Genomic DNA, 17498 nt, shown 5'->3' with positions numbered 1-17498 from the left:
TAGCTTTTTTCAAGTAATGGTGATAAGCTTGAAAAGTTTTATTTAGTTATAAAAATATGAAGAAAAAAATTGTCAGCAGAGTAGAATAAGGTGGAGCTGCACTAATAGTACCATAGACAGTTGGACTGGAAAGGATTTGGGGCCATCTAGTTTAAACCCTTTGTTTTCCAAAGAGCAAACTGAGCAGGATTGTAATTACATTTTGAAAATGACTCAAACCCATGGCTTTTTATACTGAACTTGGACTTTTCCCTTGAGTACGCTGCTTTTTCAAATCTGAGCACTGAAGTTCAGTTTTTGAGTTCTCTCAGTACCTAAGAAGCATTGCAAATAAAACTATGTCGCATTGTCCTCTACCTCTCTTTCCAGTGCCTGTTTTCTCTGACCTCACTACCTTTCTCATCCCAAGAATTTTGAAAAAAAAAAGCTAGATGTTAATGCAATAGTTGGTGATAGTCATGAGGCATTTCAGTTCAGTTCAAAAATATTTGCTGAAAATTTAGGTAGTGTTGTGTGCATTAAGATTTGTGGGAAGGCAAAGATTAAGTGGAGAGAATTACTACTCCTTAAAAAGCTGACAGAAAGTCAGTCAGAACAAGTAGTGGCTACAGGGAATAATACTTAAATAATTTTGTAGTTATTTGATACAGTTCAAAGTCTAGTTTCTTTAAATTTAATGAGAGATTCATGAAGACTGAATGTCCTTTGAGACATAAAGGACTGTACATCTAATAGTGGAATATCATAGTATCAAGTGAGTTGTTCCAGAAGAGACATTGTCTTTGGTGCTACGTAGATCATATTGTCAAGGTACTTACTACAAATACTACCAACTCAAAGGTCTGAATCCATGCCAATTTATTTAGAGTTTATCACCACCACCAGTGAGTAAGTTTCTGGAGAATAGGAGCCCTTTCCCTGTTCATCATTGCAGACTTCTGTGCCAAAAACGGACACAATTTAAATGTCTTTATTAAATGTAGGACTTGACTATTGGCCTTTGATTACATTCTCCACAGAGGAGAAGATCCACTAGGACTTTGAGATAGAATCTGTTACTTGTAATCCAGGCAAATTCATCTGAGGAGAAGTAGAATTGTCAAAGGAAGATGTAATGGGCTCTTTGGTAGAAGACCTCAATAGATATTTACTAAATGTTTATTGAGTGTAAACCGCTGTGGAAGACATAATGATGAAGATGTGTCTATAACATAATAAACGTATTCACTGTCATGTTCACAATTTCATTTCAGGTCCTGTTCTGAGCTCTCATCCCTGAAACAGGCCTTATAGAAGAGTAAATGGGACATAGTAACAATGTGACAGAATTTGTCCTCCTGGGCCTCACTCAGGATCCTGAGGGGCAAAAGGCATTATTTTTCATGTTTTTACTCATTTACATTGTGACAATGGTGGGCAACTTGATCATTGTGTTGACTGTTTTTGCCAGCCCCTCTCTGGACTCCCCAATGTACTACTTCCTTGTCTATCTATCACTCATGGATGCAGTTTATTCCACTGTCATTTCACCCAAATTGATTATAGACTTACTCTGTGATAAAAAGACAATCTCCTTCCCAGCTTGCATGGGACAGCTATTTCTAGAACACTTATTTGCTGGTTCTGAGGTCTTCATTCTGGTGGCAATGGCCTATGATCGCTATGTGGCCATCTGTAAGCCGCTGTACTACTTGACTATCATGAATCAACAGGTTTGCATCCTGCTGGTAGTGGTGGCCTGGGTTGGAGGTTTTGTGCACTCTATGGTTCAACTTCTCTTTGTGTACAACCTCCCCTTTTGTGGACCCAATGTCATTGATCACTTCATGTGTGACATGTACCCATTATTGGAACTTGCCTGCACTGACACTTACGTGGTAGGCTTCACTGTGGTTGCCAATGGTGGAGCAATCTGTATGGTCATCTTTATCCTTCTACTAATCTCCTATGGAGTCATTCTGAATTCCCTTAAAGCTCACAGTCAGGAAGGGAGGCGCAAAGCCCTGTCTACCTGCATTTCCCACATCATGGTGGTTGTCCTCTTTTTTGTTCCCTGTATTTTCATGTATGTTAGACCTGTTTCCAACTTTCCCATTGATAAATCCATAACTGTGGTTTGTACAGTTATCACTCCCATGTTGAATCCTTTAATATACACCTTGAGAAATTCAGAGATGAAAAATGCCATGGAAAAACTCTGGTTTAAAAAGTTAACCTTAGGTAGAATAAGAATGTGTCACCCACACTGAACACATTTGTTACTAGTTCTAAAGCAACAAACAGGCAGTAAATTCTGACAATGGATGGTAGTGAATTCAATGGATTCTCTAGGCATGCTTTTCTTTGTTTATACTAGAGCACTAATAGTCCTTTGAGGTTAGAACTAATCTAATAGAGAAATTCTAGAGGAGGAATAAAAGGCCCAGATATTTGTCCTATCACAAGGAAAAATAAAAAAAAGAAACTAATTTCACCCTATAACTTTATTTTTCTCAGTTTGTATTCAAATGGGACTTTAAAAGAAAGAGTTATTTATTTTCTAAAGTGAAAAACAAGCTACCTTTGAAAGTTTACTGTCACTCAAAGTAATGAGAAAGTATTTGGCTGATACTTAGAACAAATTTCTGTGGGTGACATTCACGACTATGAGCTTTGCTGTGATGTGGGATTCTTGGCTAGAGACAATGTTGAATAGGATTTAATGGGAATGAATAAAAAGAGTTTTGTGAGTCCATGTACAGGAGTACTATAAACAGAATGTATCTATTCTTTTTTTGGAGGTGGGGAAGATTAGCCCTGAGCTAACATCTGCTGCCAATCCTCCTCTTTTTTGCTGAGGAAGGCTGGCCCTGAGCTAACATCCGTGCCCATCTTCCTTCACTTTATATGTGGGAGGCCTACCACAGCATGATCTGCCAAGCGGTGCCATGTCTGCGCCCGCGATCCCAACCGGCGAACCCTGGGCAGCCGAAGCGGAACTTGCGAACTTAACCGCTGTGCCACTGGGCCGGCCCGAGAATGTATCTATTCTTGTGAAGACAAATAAGTGACTCTTTCATGATTAACTGGGTCTGATACAATAAACCTAACATCAGATACCTGACTGGTGCTTTATCGAGTTCTCTGCAATGGCCTGTATTCATTAATGATATGTTGAGCATTATGCTACAGAGGTTGCCAGAAAAGCATTGGTGAGGACAAATACATATTATTAAGCCCATGCATGATATTAGACTGCCATTAGATCCAATTTTTACATTGACCCATTTAGCAAGCTGTGAGAGCTTGGAAAGAACTTGACTGTCATTCACAGATGGGTCATCCTGTCAACTTGCTCATCAAGAGTCTTCTCCTTGATGTCTGGTGGGCATTTACATGGAACAAATAGATTTTCATATCATGTTCATTCTAAAAGGTCCATGCACTGCCTTATTATCTACCATACCCTTGCTTTTAATCTTTTTCTTTCTAAGTTCTTGACCAGGTAGCCAAGCCATGAATGAGGTAGGTCTATGCCTCAGATTATCTCTTAGCAAAGTTTGTTACCAGATATGCCTCCTGAAAAAATGCCTACTGAGACTACTTCCTTCACTACTCCCTTTCATCACCACCTTGTAGGACTATATGCAATAATAATATTTTTCCTGAAGTCAATGCACTGTGTAAAACCATACATCTAAGTGATTTTTTTTGCCTTAAAAAAAATCTAACTCTCTTAGGTGACCTTTTATGATGCCCTAGGTGTGAATGAGAGAGAAATGATGAAGCAAAAGGAGAAGTTAATTAGGAACGTTAAAAATAGATTATCAAGTGTTAATCTTTAAAAATACTATTTTTTAAAGCAGTTTTAATATCACAGCAAAATTGAGTAGAATATATAGAATTCCCTGTATCCCTGTCCCAAAATAAGTGTGACCTCCTCCATTATTGACATCCTACAACACAGTGGCATACTTATTACATTTAATGGATCTACACTGAAACATCATCATTATCTAAAGTACATAGTTTGCGTTAGGATTCGCCCTTGATATTGTACTTTCTGTAGGTCTGAAAAAATGCACAGTGACAGGAATCCACCATCGTACTATTGTACAGACTAGTTTAACTGCCCTAAAAACCTTCTGTACTCTACCTGTTCATTCTTCCCTCCTGATTAACCCCTAATAAACACTGATCTTTCTATTGTCTCTGTGGCTTTGCCTTTTCCAAAATGTCATATAGTTGGAATCATACAGAATGTAGTCTTTTTGGATTGACTTCTTTCACTAAGTAATATACATGTAAGTTTCTTCCATGTCTTGTCATTTCTCTTTAGTGTTGAATAATGTTACCTTGTCTGGATATGCCACAGTTTATTTGTCCATTCTTCTACTGAAGGATAGCTTGGTTGTTTTGGCAATAATTGTGGGGTTTGGCAATTAAGAATAAAGCTACTATAAACATCCATGTAAAACTTCTTTGTGGATGAAAGTTTTCAACTTCTTTGGATAAATATTAAAGAAAATGATTTCAGGATAATTTGGTAAGAGTATGTTTAGTTTTGTAGGAGACTGCCAAAATGTCTTCCAAAGTGGCTTCAGCATTTTGAATTCCTACCAGCAATGAATGAAGAGTTCTTTTTGCTGTACATTCTTGCCAGCATTTGGTGTTACCAGTGTTTTGTATTTTGGCCCTTCTAATAGGTGCGTAGTGGTAACTCATTGTTAATTTAATTTGCAATTGCCTGATGATGCACAATATTTAACATCTTTTCAACTTGCCATCTGTATATCTTCTTTGGTGAGTTTTCTGCTAAGGCTTTTCCTCTTTTTTTGGTAAGGTTATTTGTTTCCTTATTATTGAGTTTTAAGAGTTCTTTGTATATTTTGGGTAACAGTCTATTATTATATCTTGCAAATATTTCTTGCAGTAGGTAGCTCGTATTTTCAATCTCTTGCATTGACTTTTGCAAAGTACAAGATTTTAATTTTAATAAAGTCTAGTTTATCAATATTTTCTTTCATGTATCCCACCTTTGGTGTTGTAACTAAGTCATCACCATTCTCAAGATCATCTAGATTTTCTCTTATGTTTTCTTTTAAGGGTTTTATAGTTTTGCCTTTTACATTTAGATACATGATCCATTTTGAGTTAATTTTTCTGAAAAATGTAAGGTCTGTATGGATTTATTTTTTGCATATGTGTGTCTGGTTGTTCCATACCATTTGTTGAAAAGACTATTTTTCCTCCATCGTATTGTCTTTGTGTCTTTGTTGAAGATCAGACAACTATATTTATATGGGTCTATTTCTGGGCTCTCTGTTCCATTCCATGGATCTGTTTAGTACATTTTTTTTGTCACGACTATATTGTCTTCTTTTCTGTATATTTACAGAAAATTTTGTATATAATATAAAACTTATATTATATATAAATTATATAGTAAATTTTTAAGTCCGGTGGTATTAGTCCTCCAGCTTTGTTTTCCTTCAATATTGAATTGACTATTCTGAGTTTTTTGCTTCTCCATATAAACTTTAGAATCATTTGGGTGATATCAACAAAAGAACTTGATGGAATATTGATTGGGATTGCATTAAATTTATTGATCAAGTTGGGAAGAACTGATATCTTGACAACACTGAGACTTCCCATTCATGAACGTGGAATATTTCTCTGTTTATCGAGTTCCTCCTTGATATCTTTCATTAGAGCTTTGTAGTTTTCCCCATACAAATCTTGCATATATTTTGTTAGCTTTATACCTAAGTATTTCACTTTAGAGGGAGGTGCTAATGTATATAGTAATGTGTTTTAATTTCAAATTCCATTTATTCATTGCTGCTATATAGGATTGACTTTTGTATATTAAGCTTGCATCCTCCAACCTGGCTATAATCTCTTATTAGTTCCAGAAGTTTTTAAAAATCAGTTCTTTTGGATTTTCTGTATAGATGCTCATGCCGTCTGTGAACAAAGACAGTTTTATTTCTTCCTTCTCACCTGTATATCTTTTATTTCCTTTTCTTGTCTTATTGCATTGACTATGATTTGCAGTACAATTTAGAAAAGCAGTGGTTGGAGGCGATATCCTTGTCTTGTTCCTGATCTTAGCAGGTAAGCTTTGAGTTTCTTACATTAAAAATGATATTAGCTGCAGGGTATTTTGTAGATATTCTTTATCAGATTGAAGAAGTTCTCCTCTATTCCTATTTTCACAAGAATTTTTATCACGAATGGGTGCTGAATTTTGTCAGATGCTTTTTCTTCATCTATTGATATGATCATGTGATTTTTCTTCCTTAGTCTGTTGATGTGATGGAGTACATTAATTGATTTAAAATGTTGAACCAGCCTTGCATACCTGGGATAAATCCCACTTGGTCAAGATGTATAAGTGATTTTATACATTGTTGGTTTTGATTTGCTAATATTTTCTTGAGGATTTTTACATTTATGTTCATGAGAGACACTAGTCTGTAGTTTTTTTCTTACAATATCATTGTCTAGTTTTGGTATCAGAGCAATGCTAAACCCATAGAAGAATGATCTTAGACGAGTTGTTGATTTTTCACTTTGTTCAACTTTTTACTTGTTATTAGGTTGGAGTGGCAGCTTTTAAGATCCTTATGTGCCAGACCAACTAATACTGGAATTTGAGTCAATGCTCAAGCAAATTACTTGTGCCTTCTACACCTGTTTGGGCCTAGATATATATATAGAGATAGATAGATAGATAGATTTATAGATATATATGTATCTCTACATATCTATATATATGTCTACATATATATATATAATTTCTATTTTAAAATAGTAAGCAGTTTTATTTACGTGTTTTCACAATTTGTTGGATAAAATAACATCTCCTTAACAATGGACATTTTGTTCTCATTTTCTCTTGGAATCCCACGGTTGAAGTTTGTCTATATCAAAGCCTGTTAGCAAGCCTTGAATTATTTTGTCAAGGAGAATTTTTGACAAACGAAGAGTGTACTGAGTCATTAAAAATCCTAATTGTCTGCACTGTGAGTCTCCTTTGGAGGCTTACCAGACACCCATATTATATCACTTTATTTCGTAAAAACTTTCCAGCATGATTCATCTGCATGGTTATAAGGCCCATTTCTCAGGGTAACTTTTAGTACACGAGTACCTTCTGCAGACTCTTCTCCTGTTCTGAACTAACTCAAAATTTTCAACTTTTTAGGCAACTCTATAAACAAAGGCACATATCTAATATGTTGTATGCTGTTTTCCAAATTGGAAAAGTCAAGGGAGTCACTCCCAGAATGGTGGAATAATGGCCTATGAAAATTCATTCCTTCACAAAGACAATGAAAGTACTGGTAAAAATCATCAAGATAAAATTTTTGGAAATCTGAAAATTAATAAAAGGCTTTCAACAATCCAGAGGTTATTTAAGGAAAAAAAATAGCTGAATCCTGATAACAGTGAATTTTGCAGCAGTATAACTTTCCCTATTAAATAACCCTCTCCCCAAGAACATAGTGTCTTGCAATCATGATGCTCATGAAAACCAGCAGTCTGACACACATTGGAGGGGGCTGAACAGGTTTAGAGCTCCTTCAGACTTCACTCTCAGAGAATTATTTTATTCATCTTTAAGCATCCTATATCTCCCATCTGCAGGGCTTGTCTTTATCTACTCTGTCTCAGAGCTCACTCTGTGAGGACATTTTCTCTGAGACATTTACTTAATAAAAATTCAGTGAACAACATTTAACTTCCTAGCTCTTTGAGGTGACAATAATAAGTGGGAAAAACATGAAACTGCCCAAAAAACTTAACGGAAAAATCTGTGGAATGAGATATGCATAGGGGAATTTGAAAAGCTGAGATATATCCCTGGGAATCTAGAAGGCCATGTGCATGCCCAAGTCTGGATGAATTTTCAGGAATTACCTAAGAAAGGTCTACTATTTAATGCCAACTAACCCTGAGGCTCTGCACAAGGGAGGAGAAGGGTAAAGTATAGTTGTAAACTTCTTGCTGGACCATTGAATCCGTGCCCCAATGCACACACATAACCCCTCACAAAGGCTGGGAAACTGATCACTTTAACACATTTAAGGAAATTTCCATCCAATATTAGCTGACCACTAAACTAATTGAGGAAAAACTTCGGGGGTCACTCATGATGAAGAATGTGGCTGTTAAAATTAGTTTTAGCAGTAAAACCAATGAAAGAACAAGTTGCAACAATAACAAATATGATGAACTACAAGAAATCCTGAGTGGTACTGGTGGGGTAAATATGATTTCCAGATTTGCCACATTATATCATTTAAATTTCCAGTTTTCACTAAAAAAAAATTAAGACATACAAAGAAACAGGAATGTATGTCTTATACAAAGGAAGAGAAACACTGTCAATACATAATGTCCCTAAGGTAGCCTAGATGGTGGACTTACTAGACAAAGACTTTAAATTAATGATTTTAAAATATTCAAAGAACTAAAAGAAACCATGTCTAAAGATCTAAACGAAAGCTATAGAACAATGCCTCAACAACTAAATGATTTATATCAATAAATGGATGGAAATTTTAAAAAAGAACAAAAAGAAATTCTAGAGTTGAAAGCATAATAATTGAAATGAAAAATATACTAAAGTAGCTCAATAGTAGATTTGAGGAAGTAGAAAAAAACAATCAATGAAGTTGAAGACAGGTCATTGAGATTATCCAGTCTGAGGGACAGAAAGAAAAAAAGAATGCAGAAAAATGAACAGTCTCTCAGAGACCTGTGGGACAACGCCAAGCATACCAACATACATATATGATTGTCCAAAAATAAGAGGAGACAGAGCTATGCATAAAAGAATATTTGAAAAAATAATAACGAAACTTTCAAAATTTGATGCAAAACATCTACACTTTGCAGAATCTCAATAAAGGCTAACTGGGATGAACTTAAAGACGTGCACACCAAGATACCTCATAATCAAACTGTGAAGGGCCAAGAAAAAAAGAGAATCTGGAAAATAGCAAGAAGCAAGCAATACAAGGTCTCCTCAGTAAGATTCACAGTAAGTATCTCACTGAAAACCATGGGTCTGTGAAGACACTGGGATAACATATTCAGTGTGATGAAAAAACACTGTAAATCCGGAATTATATATCATGCAAAACTATCGTTCAAAAATGAACAAAAATATTCCCAGATAAACTTGCCCTATAACAGATACTAAAGGCAGTGCTTCAAGCTGAAATGAAAGCTCTCTAGATAGTATCTTGAATCCACTTGAAGAAACAAAGAGTGTTGGTAAAAAAATAACATAGGAAAACATAAAAGACAATATAAATATTCATACATTTGCTTTTAGTTCTTTTATTGTCTGATTTAAAAGACAACAGCATAAATAACAAGTCAAAATCTATGTGAATGCCCTTGAAAACATAGGAAGATAAAATTTGTATGACAATAACAGTACAAAGGAGTGAGGAAGGGAATGGAGCTATATACAAGCAAGCATTTTATTTATTGAGGTATCATTCACATATCATAAAATTCAACATTTTACAGCAAAAACTTCAGTGGTTCCTAATGTGTTTATAAAAGGTGTTTAGTGTGTTACTACTGTGTAGTTCCAGAACCTTTTCTTCATTCCGAAAAGCAACCCATGTCAGAGGATTCTGGGAAAATGGTGGAGTAGGATGCACCAGAAATCCGCCTCCCCACCTGGACGATAATTTCACTGGCAGAATCTGTCTGATATAACACATTCTAGAACTCTGGAGTCTATTGAAGGCTTACAACTTCCAGGGCAAAGCTTGGATGGTAAATTGCAGTTAATGTCAGTCGACTTCAGCTTTTGGCACAGTACAGCTCCTCATCCCCACCCTCCTCAGCCCTGTGGCAGGCAGCTGTGCCTGTGTTCCTGGAGCAGCTTGCACACAGCTTTTGGGAGCCAGAGTGGGCTAAAATGACCCCACCCTCCAAGTATCAGAATCTGTGCTCTGATCCCTGATTACTATTTCTGATCAGACAAACTATTAGTATTATCAGTATTGTTATTATTATTATTAGTTCAGGCAAAGAGGTGGTGGCCATTGTTGCTGCCCCTCATCCCATTGTTACAAGTGCCTCTCTCTCTGGTTGAAGTGAATTCCAGGATGTTTAAAGGGGGTGACACCTTTTTCTCTCCATTTTTATTTTCCCCTTTTAGGAGCCAGATATCAAAGAATAGGACATTCAAAAGCAACTGCATATACTAGAGAAATTACAAAGTCGCGATGTTTGCCCAGGGGAAGGACCAGGCTCAGAAAATACCTGGGAAGAACTTAAGTTTCGTTCAGGTAGATCAACTGGTCTCCTCCAATAGCTAAAATACATATTTAAGTCAATTATATCACAGTAAAGCCCCGGAATCTGCCTACATTTAATTAAACTCTGGATACACATTTTTTTTTTTGCATGCAATATACGTATAACATTTGGGGAACATATTATTTTGTTTTACATAATAAAAGCCTTTCTGATTTTTTGTAACTATGCATTCTTGACCTAAGTGAGAAGTCAAAGATGATTTCTCTGTTTATAACTGCTCTATAGTAGTTCTGGTGATCAAATACTGTATTTAAAATATCATATTTTTAAGGCTCTGGCATTACATGCTCCTTGTTAGAAGTCAATACACAACATAGTTTCTAAGGCATAAAATACGCCTTCACCATTTTCTCATTTTATAATTGGATTCATTTGGTGTGCCTAGCAATGTTAATGCCTCACTTATTTAACGCATGTTGAGTAAATGTCAGCCATGAAGTTCTATTTACTTTTCAGTGAAGGAAATAAAAAGTACTCTAGATACATTAATCAGAAAGAAATACAAAACAGTGAATTAAATACTTCAAAATTATCAGAATTGGAGGAGCTGACATCTGGATACTGGAGTGAACACGGATTCACCACCTAAGCTATGATGCAGAAATGAGGAGCTGGACTCGGGATGAAAGATCTCTGCATGTACTTCTCAAAGTCTTTCTATGCCTTGAGTTTATAAAGATAATTCCCTTTAACATTTTTAAAGTTTTTCTTTTCACTTTTATATTTTCAACTCATGTAGGATATAAATTTTCAGGTGTGGTGTGAGGTAGAAATACGTTTTCATTTCTTATTATAGGGATAAATAATTTTCTTAGCACATTTATTGAATAATCATTCTGTTTCCCAGTACCCTGTCATACCACTACTTTCATATATAAAAATCTGTATTTCTATGATTCTATTTCTTAGCTTTCTACTTTGGTCAATAAGTGTATCTATCCATGATCCAATACTACAGTGTCTAAATTATTGCAGTGTTTCAGAGACTACTGCAGCATAAAAAATCACTCCAAAATTTAGTGACTTAAAACACCAACATTCATTTTATTATTTCAGATGTTTTTAGTGGGTCAGAAATTTGATCAGTTCAGCTGGGTACTTCTGACTCATCATCTCGTGGAGTTATAGTAAAAAATTGTCTGAGGCTGAAGTCATCTGAAAAGATTCTTCACTCATGTATATCTGGTACTAGGCTTGAAAGCCTTGAACAATGGGGACTGGAATAGCTGGTACTCTTTGATATCATAAGGGTGGGGCCCTAATTCACTAGAACTGTTGTCCTTAGAAGAGGAAGGGACACCAGTGTTCTCTCTCTTGTGTGCACAGAGAAAAGGCCATGTGAGGACAGAGTGAAAAGGTGGCCATCTATAAGCTAGGAAGAGAGGCCTCACCAGACACCAACCTTGCTGTCACCTTGATCTTAAACTTCTAGCTTCAGTAACTGTGAGAGAATAAATGTCTATTATTTTAACTACCCAGTATTTTGTCATGGCAACCCAAGCCGACTAATGTGATGATGATGATCATTATGATTATGATTGATGATTATGATGATGATGATGATAAAAATTAAATCTGGTCTTGGTGAGCAGAGCGCTGAATTGAATCACCAGGTTTCAATTCAGGAAAAGCAGGGCTTTTCATCCAATCACTAGATGTGAATAATTTCCAAATCAAGAGCTTGTTGAATGAGGGAGTCATCAGGTATCATAGAATAAGAACTCTGTGATATCACCACAAATATGTGGTGTAAATCTTGATCTTAACCTTTCTCTGAGGAATCTGAGACCATTTACCAGGGTAACTGCTCTGAGTAAAGAGAAGTACTCAAATCCTTCTGGAGATTACCGGAAATAGGTTCTAAGCTATTGTTTATTTCTGAGTGTTAGAATGCCACTATGGTCCACTAGTCAGAAGGTTGATTGAAGGTGAAATAATGTTGGCCCCAAGAGATCACAGTGGGCGAGTTCTGCCTATATATTAGACTAAATGTATTCCACAAGAGGCATAAGTTTCCATGGTGGGCCCTTGATCACTGGAGTACAGTTATCATGACATGAAGGACTGTGTAGAAGTATTTGGAACTAATCTTCCTTTCCAAAATAGTAAGCAAAATGTGGCACCACATCCTTGGGCTACCAAAAAGATTTGACAGATGCAGAGAACGAGTCTTATCATGTTTCCATTTAATTTATTTGTTTGGTTTGGCACTAACATGGAGATGGGCTAAATCTGTGCAGAAAATGGAAGCTTAAAACAATTCTGTATTATTAATCTTTATGTTTTGTGATTTACCATTATATGAGAAAATCCTGAGTAGAGAGTCAAAGGCTGTATTTGGTTATGATCTCTCAGCATCATCATTTCCCAAGGCAGGTCTCACTTGGAGAACAATGAGGTTCATTGAAGTAATTATATAGATCAATTAGGCAAACAAAGCAATATCTTTTATTTGAATTACTGTGTAACAAGTGAGAATTCCAGTTATTCCGGCTAGGCAAAAGATAAACAGGTTAGGATTTAGGAAACCTAAATTCTTAGCCTTAATCTGTCACCATCTGAATGTGCAACTTTGGGAATGATTCTTTTCTTTCCTGGGTTTCAGTTTCTTGATATGAAGTAAATGGAATGAATTAGATACTCTCCAGTAATCCGTTCAATTCTTGATGCCTAAGGTTTTTTAATTTGTTTATTTATTTATCGATCAAATTATCACCTCCATTTACTTGAATTCTCAGAATATTATCATTAGAATATAATTTGAAATCCAAGATGATTATTCTGCTTAAAGTGAAACATGGTTCAACACTTTCCAGAAACTTCTGATTTTGGAGGGTTCTTAAATCAGGCAGAGAACACTGTGGAATGAAAGAGCAGAAACTGGTTTTTAGTTCTACCACTTGCTAGTTACACCATCCTGGACAAGCGAAATAAACCATTCCAAGCCTTAGCTTTTGTAACTATGAATTGGGAAAAAAGTATTCATCTCACAGGGTTATTGAGATTAAATATGAAAGAGGATTGAAAATAACATGTGCTCAATATATGATACTTCCTTTTAACAGCAAATTTATGGCAGTTTAGAAATGAATAGGCATCGTAATATGTTGTTAACTGACTTAACAAAGTAAATAAATAAGTAATAATAATCTAAATTCTCTTGAGAGGGGAGATACGAGATTCTCAGAGGAAGAAGTGGACATATTTCAAATTCCCAAGTGTTTTTTGAATCCATTTTTTATGCCTCCATGAGTTAGGATGAGAAACAGTCTTTTTAAAGCCTCTGTTGAAAGATGGATTTTAAAGAAGGATCATGCTAACTACTTCAGTAAGTTTTTACATGGGAGGTAATGTGAGGCTAAGGTCAAGATCAAGACTAGGGGCCAGCCTCATTGCCAAGTGGTTAAGTTCGTGCTCTCCTCTTCAATGGCAGCCCACGGTTTTGTCAGTTTGGATCCTGGGTGTGGACATGGCACTGCTCATCAGGCCTTGAGGCATCCCACATGACACAACCAGAGGCACTCACAAGTAGAATATGCAACTATGTACTGTGGGGGGGTTTGGGGAGAATAAGAAGGAAAAAAAAAGGAAGTTTGGCAACAGTTGTTAGCTCATGTGCCAATCTTTAAAACAAAGAAAAAAAGATCAAGACTTGAGGCCAGACAGACTTGAGTTACATCTTCAGGTCTGCTCCTCACTAACTGTATGTCCTGGCGTCCAAGGCTTAACCTTTCCTTATCTCAATTTTCATATCTAGGAAAATAGGAGGAAACAGCAACCACATATAACCCTTTTTAAAAAATATTAAATGATATAATTTATGTAAACTTATTTGCACAATGCCAGCATATATGAAACAGTCCATATTAGTTTTTAATCATTACTTATAATAATAATGGCTAACCTTCATGCAGAACTCTATAATTTACAAAGTAATTCATATCTTTTTATAAATATATACATATGTATATACTTTTGAGGAAGATTAGCCCTGAGCTAACATCTGCTGCCAATCCTCCTCTGTTTTGCTGAGGAAGATTGGCCCTGTGCTAATATCCGTGCCCATCTTCCTCTACTTTATATGTGGGAAGCCTGCCACAGCATGGCTTGACAAGTGGCACCCAGATCTGCACCTGGGATCTGAACTGCGAACCCTGGGGCCACCAAAGTAGAATGTGTGAACTTAACCACTGCACTACCGGGCTGGCCCCATTCACACCTTTTTTTTTTTTTTTTTTTTTTTTTTTTTTTATTTTTTTTATTTATTTATTTTTTTATTAATGTTATGATAGATTACAACCTTTTGAGATTTCAGTTGTACATTTTTGTTAGTCATATTGTGGGTACACCACTTCCCCCTCCGTACCCTCCCCCCACCCCCCCTTTTCCCTGGTAACCACCGATCAGATCTCCTTCTCAATATACTAATTTCCACCTATGAGTGGAGTCATACAGAGTTCGTCTTTCTCTGACTGACTTATTTCGCTTAACATAATGCCCTCGAGGTCCATCCACGTTGTAGTGAATGGGCCAATTTCGTCTTTTTTTATGGCTGAGTAGTATTCCATTGTGTATATATACCACATCTTCTTTATCCAATCATCAGTTTCTGGGCATGTAGGCTGGTTCCACGTCTTGGCTATTGTAAATAATGCTGCGATGAACATAGGGGTGCAACGGACTCTTGAGATATCTGATATCAGGTTCTTAGGATAGATACCCAGTAATGGGATGGCTGGGTCATAGGGTATTTCTATTTTTAACTTTTTGAGAAATCTCCATACTGTTTTCCATAGTGGCCGTACCAGTTTGCATTCCCACCAACAGTGTATGAGGGTTCCTCTTTCTCCACAACCTCTCCAACATTTGTCGTTCTTGGTTTTGGATGTTTTTGCCAATCTAACGGGGGTAAGGTGATATCTTAGTGTAGTTTTGATTTGCATTTCCCTGATGATTAGCGATGATGAACATCTTTTCATGTGTCTATTGGCCATATTCATGTCTTCTTTTGAGAAATGTCTGTTCATGTCCTCTGCCCATTTTTTGATCGGGTTGTTTGTTTTTTTGTTGTTAAGCCGTGTGAGTTCTTTGTATATTATGGAGATTAACCCTTTGTCGGATAAGTGGCTTGTAAATATTTTTTCCCAATTAGTGAGCTGTTTTTTTGTTTCAATTCTGTTTTCCCTTGCCTTGAAGAAGCTCTTTAGTCTGATGAAGTCCCATTTGTTTATTCTTTCTATTGTTTCCCTCAACTGAGGAGTTACAGTGTCCGAAAAGATTCTTTTGAAACTGATGTCAAAGAGTGTACTGCCTATATTCTCTTCCAAAAGACTTATTGTCTCAGGCCTAATCTTTAGGTCTTTGATCCATTTTGAGTTTATTTTGGTGTGTGGTGAAAAAGAATGGTCGATTTTCAATCTTTTGCATGTGGCTGACCAGTTTTCCCAGCACCATTTGTTGAAGAGACTTTCTTTTCTCCATTGTAGGCCCTCTGCTCCTTTGTCGAAGATTAGCTGTCCATAGATGTGTGGTTTTATCTCTGGGCTTTCAATTCTGTTCCATTGATCTGTGGACCTGTTTTTGTACCAGTACCATGCTGTTTTGATCACTGTAGCTTTGTAGTATGTTTTGAAATCGGGGATTGTGATTCCGCCGGCTTTGTTTTTCTTGCTCAGGATTGCTTTAGCAATTCGCGGTCTTTTGTTGCCCCATATGAATTTTAGGATTGTTTGTTCAATTTCTGTGAAGAATGTTCTTGGGATTCTGATTGGGATAGCATTGAATCTGTATATTGCTTTAGGTAGTATGGACATTTTAACTATGTTTATTCTTCCAATCCATGTGCAAGGAATGTCTTTCCATCTCTTTATGTCATCGTCAATTTCTTTCAAGAAAGTCTTGTAGTTTTCATTGTATAGATCCTTCACTTCCTTGGTTAAGTTTATCCCAAGGTATTTTATTCTTTTCGTTTCGATTGTGAATGGGATAGAGTTCTTGAGTTCTTTTTCTGTTAGTTTATTGTTAGTGTATAGAAATGCTACTGATTTATGCACGTTAATTTTATACCCTGCTACTTTGCTGTAGTTGTTGATTATTTCTAATAGTTTTTCTGTGGATTCTTTGGGGTTTTCTATGTATAAGATCATGTCGTCTGCAAACAACGAGAGTTTTACTTCTTCGTTACCTATTTGGATTCCTTTTATTTCTTTTTCCTGCCGAATTGCTCTGGCCAGCACCTCCAGTACTATGTTGAATAGGAGTGGTGAAAGTGGGCACCCTTGTCTTGTTCCTGTCCTCAGAGGGATGGCTTTCAGCTTTTGTCCGTTGAGTATGATGTTTGCTGTGGGTCTATCATATATGGCCTTTATTATGTTGAGGTACTTTCCTTCTATACCCATTTTACTGAGGGTCTTTATCATAAATGGGTGTTGGATCTTGTCGAATGCTTTCTCTGCATCTATTGAGATGATCATGTGGTTTTTGTTTTTCATTTTGTTGATGTAGTGTATCACATTGATTGACTTGCGGATGTTGAACCATCCCTGTGTCCCTGGTATAAATCCCACTTGATCATGGTGTATAATCTTTTTGATGTATTGCTGTAATCGGTTTGCCAAAATTTTGTTGAGGATTTTTGCATCTATGTTCATCAGTGATATCGGCCTGTAGTTCTCCTTCTTTGTGTTGTCCTTGTCAGGTTTGGGGATCAGAGTGATGTTGGCTTCATAGAATGTGTTAGGGAGTTCTCCATCTTTCTCAATTTTCTGGAACAGTTTGAGGAGAATGGGTATTAAGTCTTCTTTGAATGTTTGGTAGAATTCTCCAGAGAAGCCGTCTGGTCCTGGACTCTTGTTTTTGGGGAGGTTTTTGATTACCGTTTCTATTTCCTTACTTGTGATAGGTCTATTCAGATTCTCCATTTCTTCCTGATTCAGTTTGGGGAGATTGTAGGAGTCTAGGAATTTGTCCATTTCTTCCAGGTTGTTCAATTTGTTGGCATATAGTTTTTCATAGTATTCTCTTATGATCTCTTGTATTTCATTGGTATCTGTTGTGATTTCTCCTCTGTCATTCCTGATTTTATTAATTTGCGATTTCTCTCTTTTTTTCTTGGTGAGTCTGGCTAGGGGTTTGTCAATTTTGTTAATTCTTTCGAAGAACCA

The 17498-nt window shown here is 36.4% G+C and overlaps 1 protein-coding gene across 1 annotated transcript; it reads left to right on the top strand.

Annotated features, from left to right (window-relative positions):
* Positions 1-1301: 1301 nt before the first annotated feature.
* Positions 1302-2249, top strand: LOC139040710 (olfactory receptor 4A5-like). Its single transcript, XM_070487470.1, has one exon. The coding sequence runs from the start codon at positions 1302-1304 to the stop codon at positions 2247-2249; it is 948 nt and encodes a 315-aa protein (XP_070343571.1).
* Positions 2250-17498: the final 15249 nt, after the last annotated feature.

The sequence above is a fragment of the Equus asinus genome, chromosome 17, assembly GCF_041296235.1.
Source record: "Equus asinus isolate D_3611 breed Donkey chromosome 17, EquAss-T2T_v2, whole genome shotgun sequence".
In the NCBI taxonomy this organism is placed as follows: Eukaryota; Metazoa; Chordata; class Mammalia; order Perissodactyla; family Equidae; genus Equus; species Equus asinus.
The sequence above is the reverse complement of the archived record's forward strand: the minus strand, read 5'-3'. Positions and strand labels throughout refer to the sequence as shown.

Excerpts from the sequence above, each read along its gene's own strand:
- LOC139040710 (XM_070487470.1), top strand. The coding sequence starts at position 1,302 with ATGGGACATAGTAACAATGTGACAGAATTTGTCCTCCTGGGCCTCACT.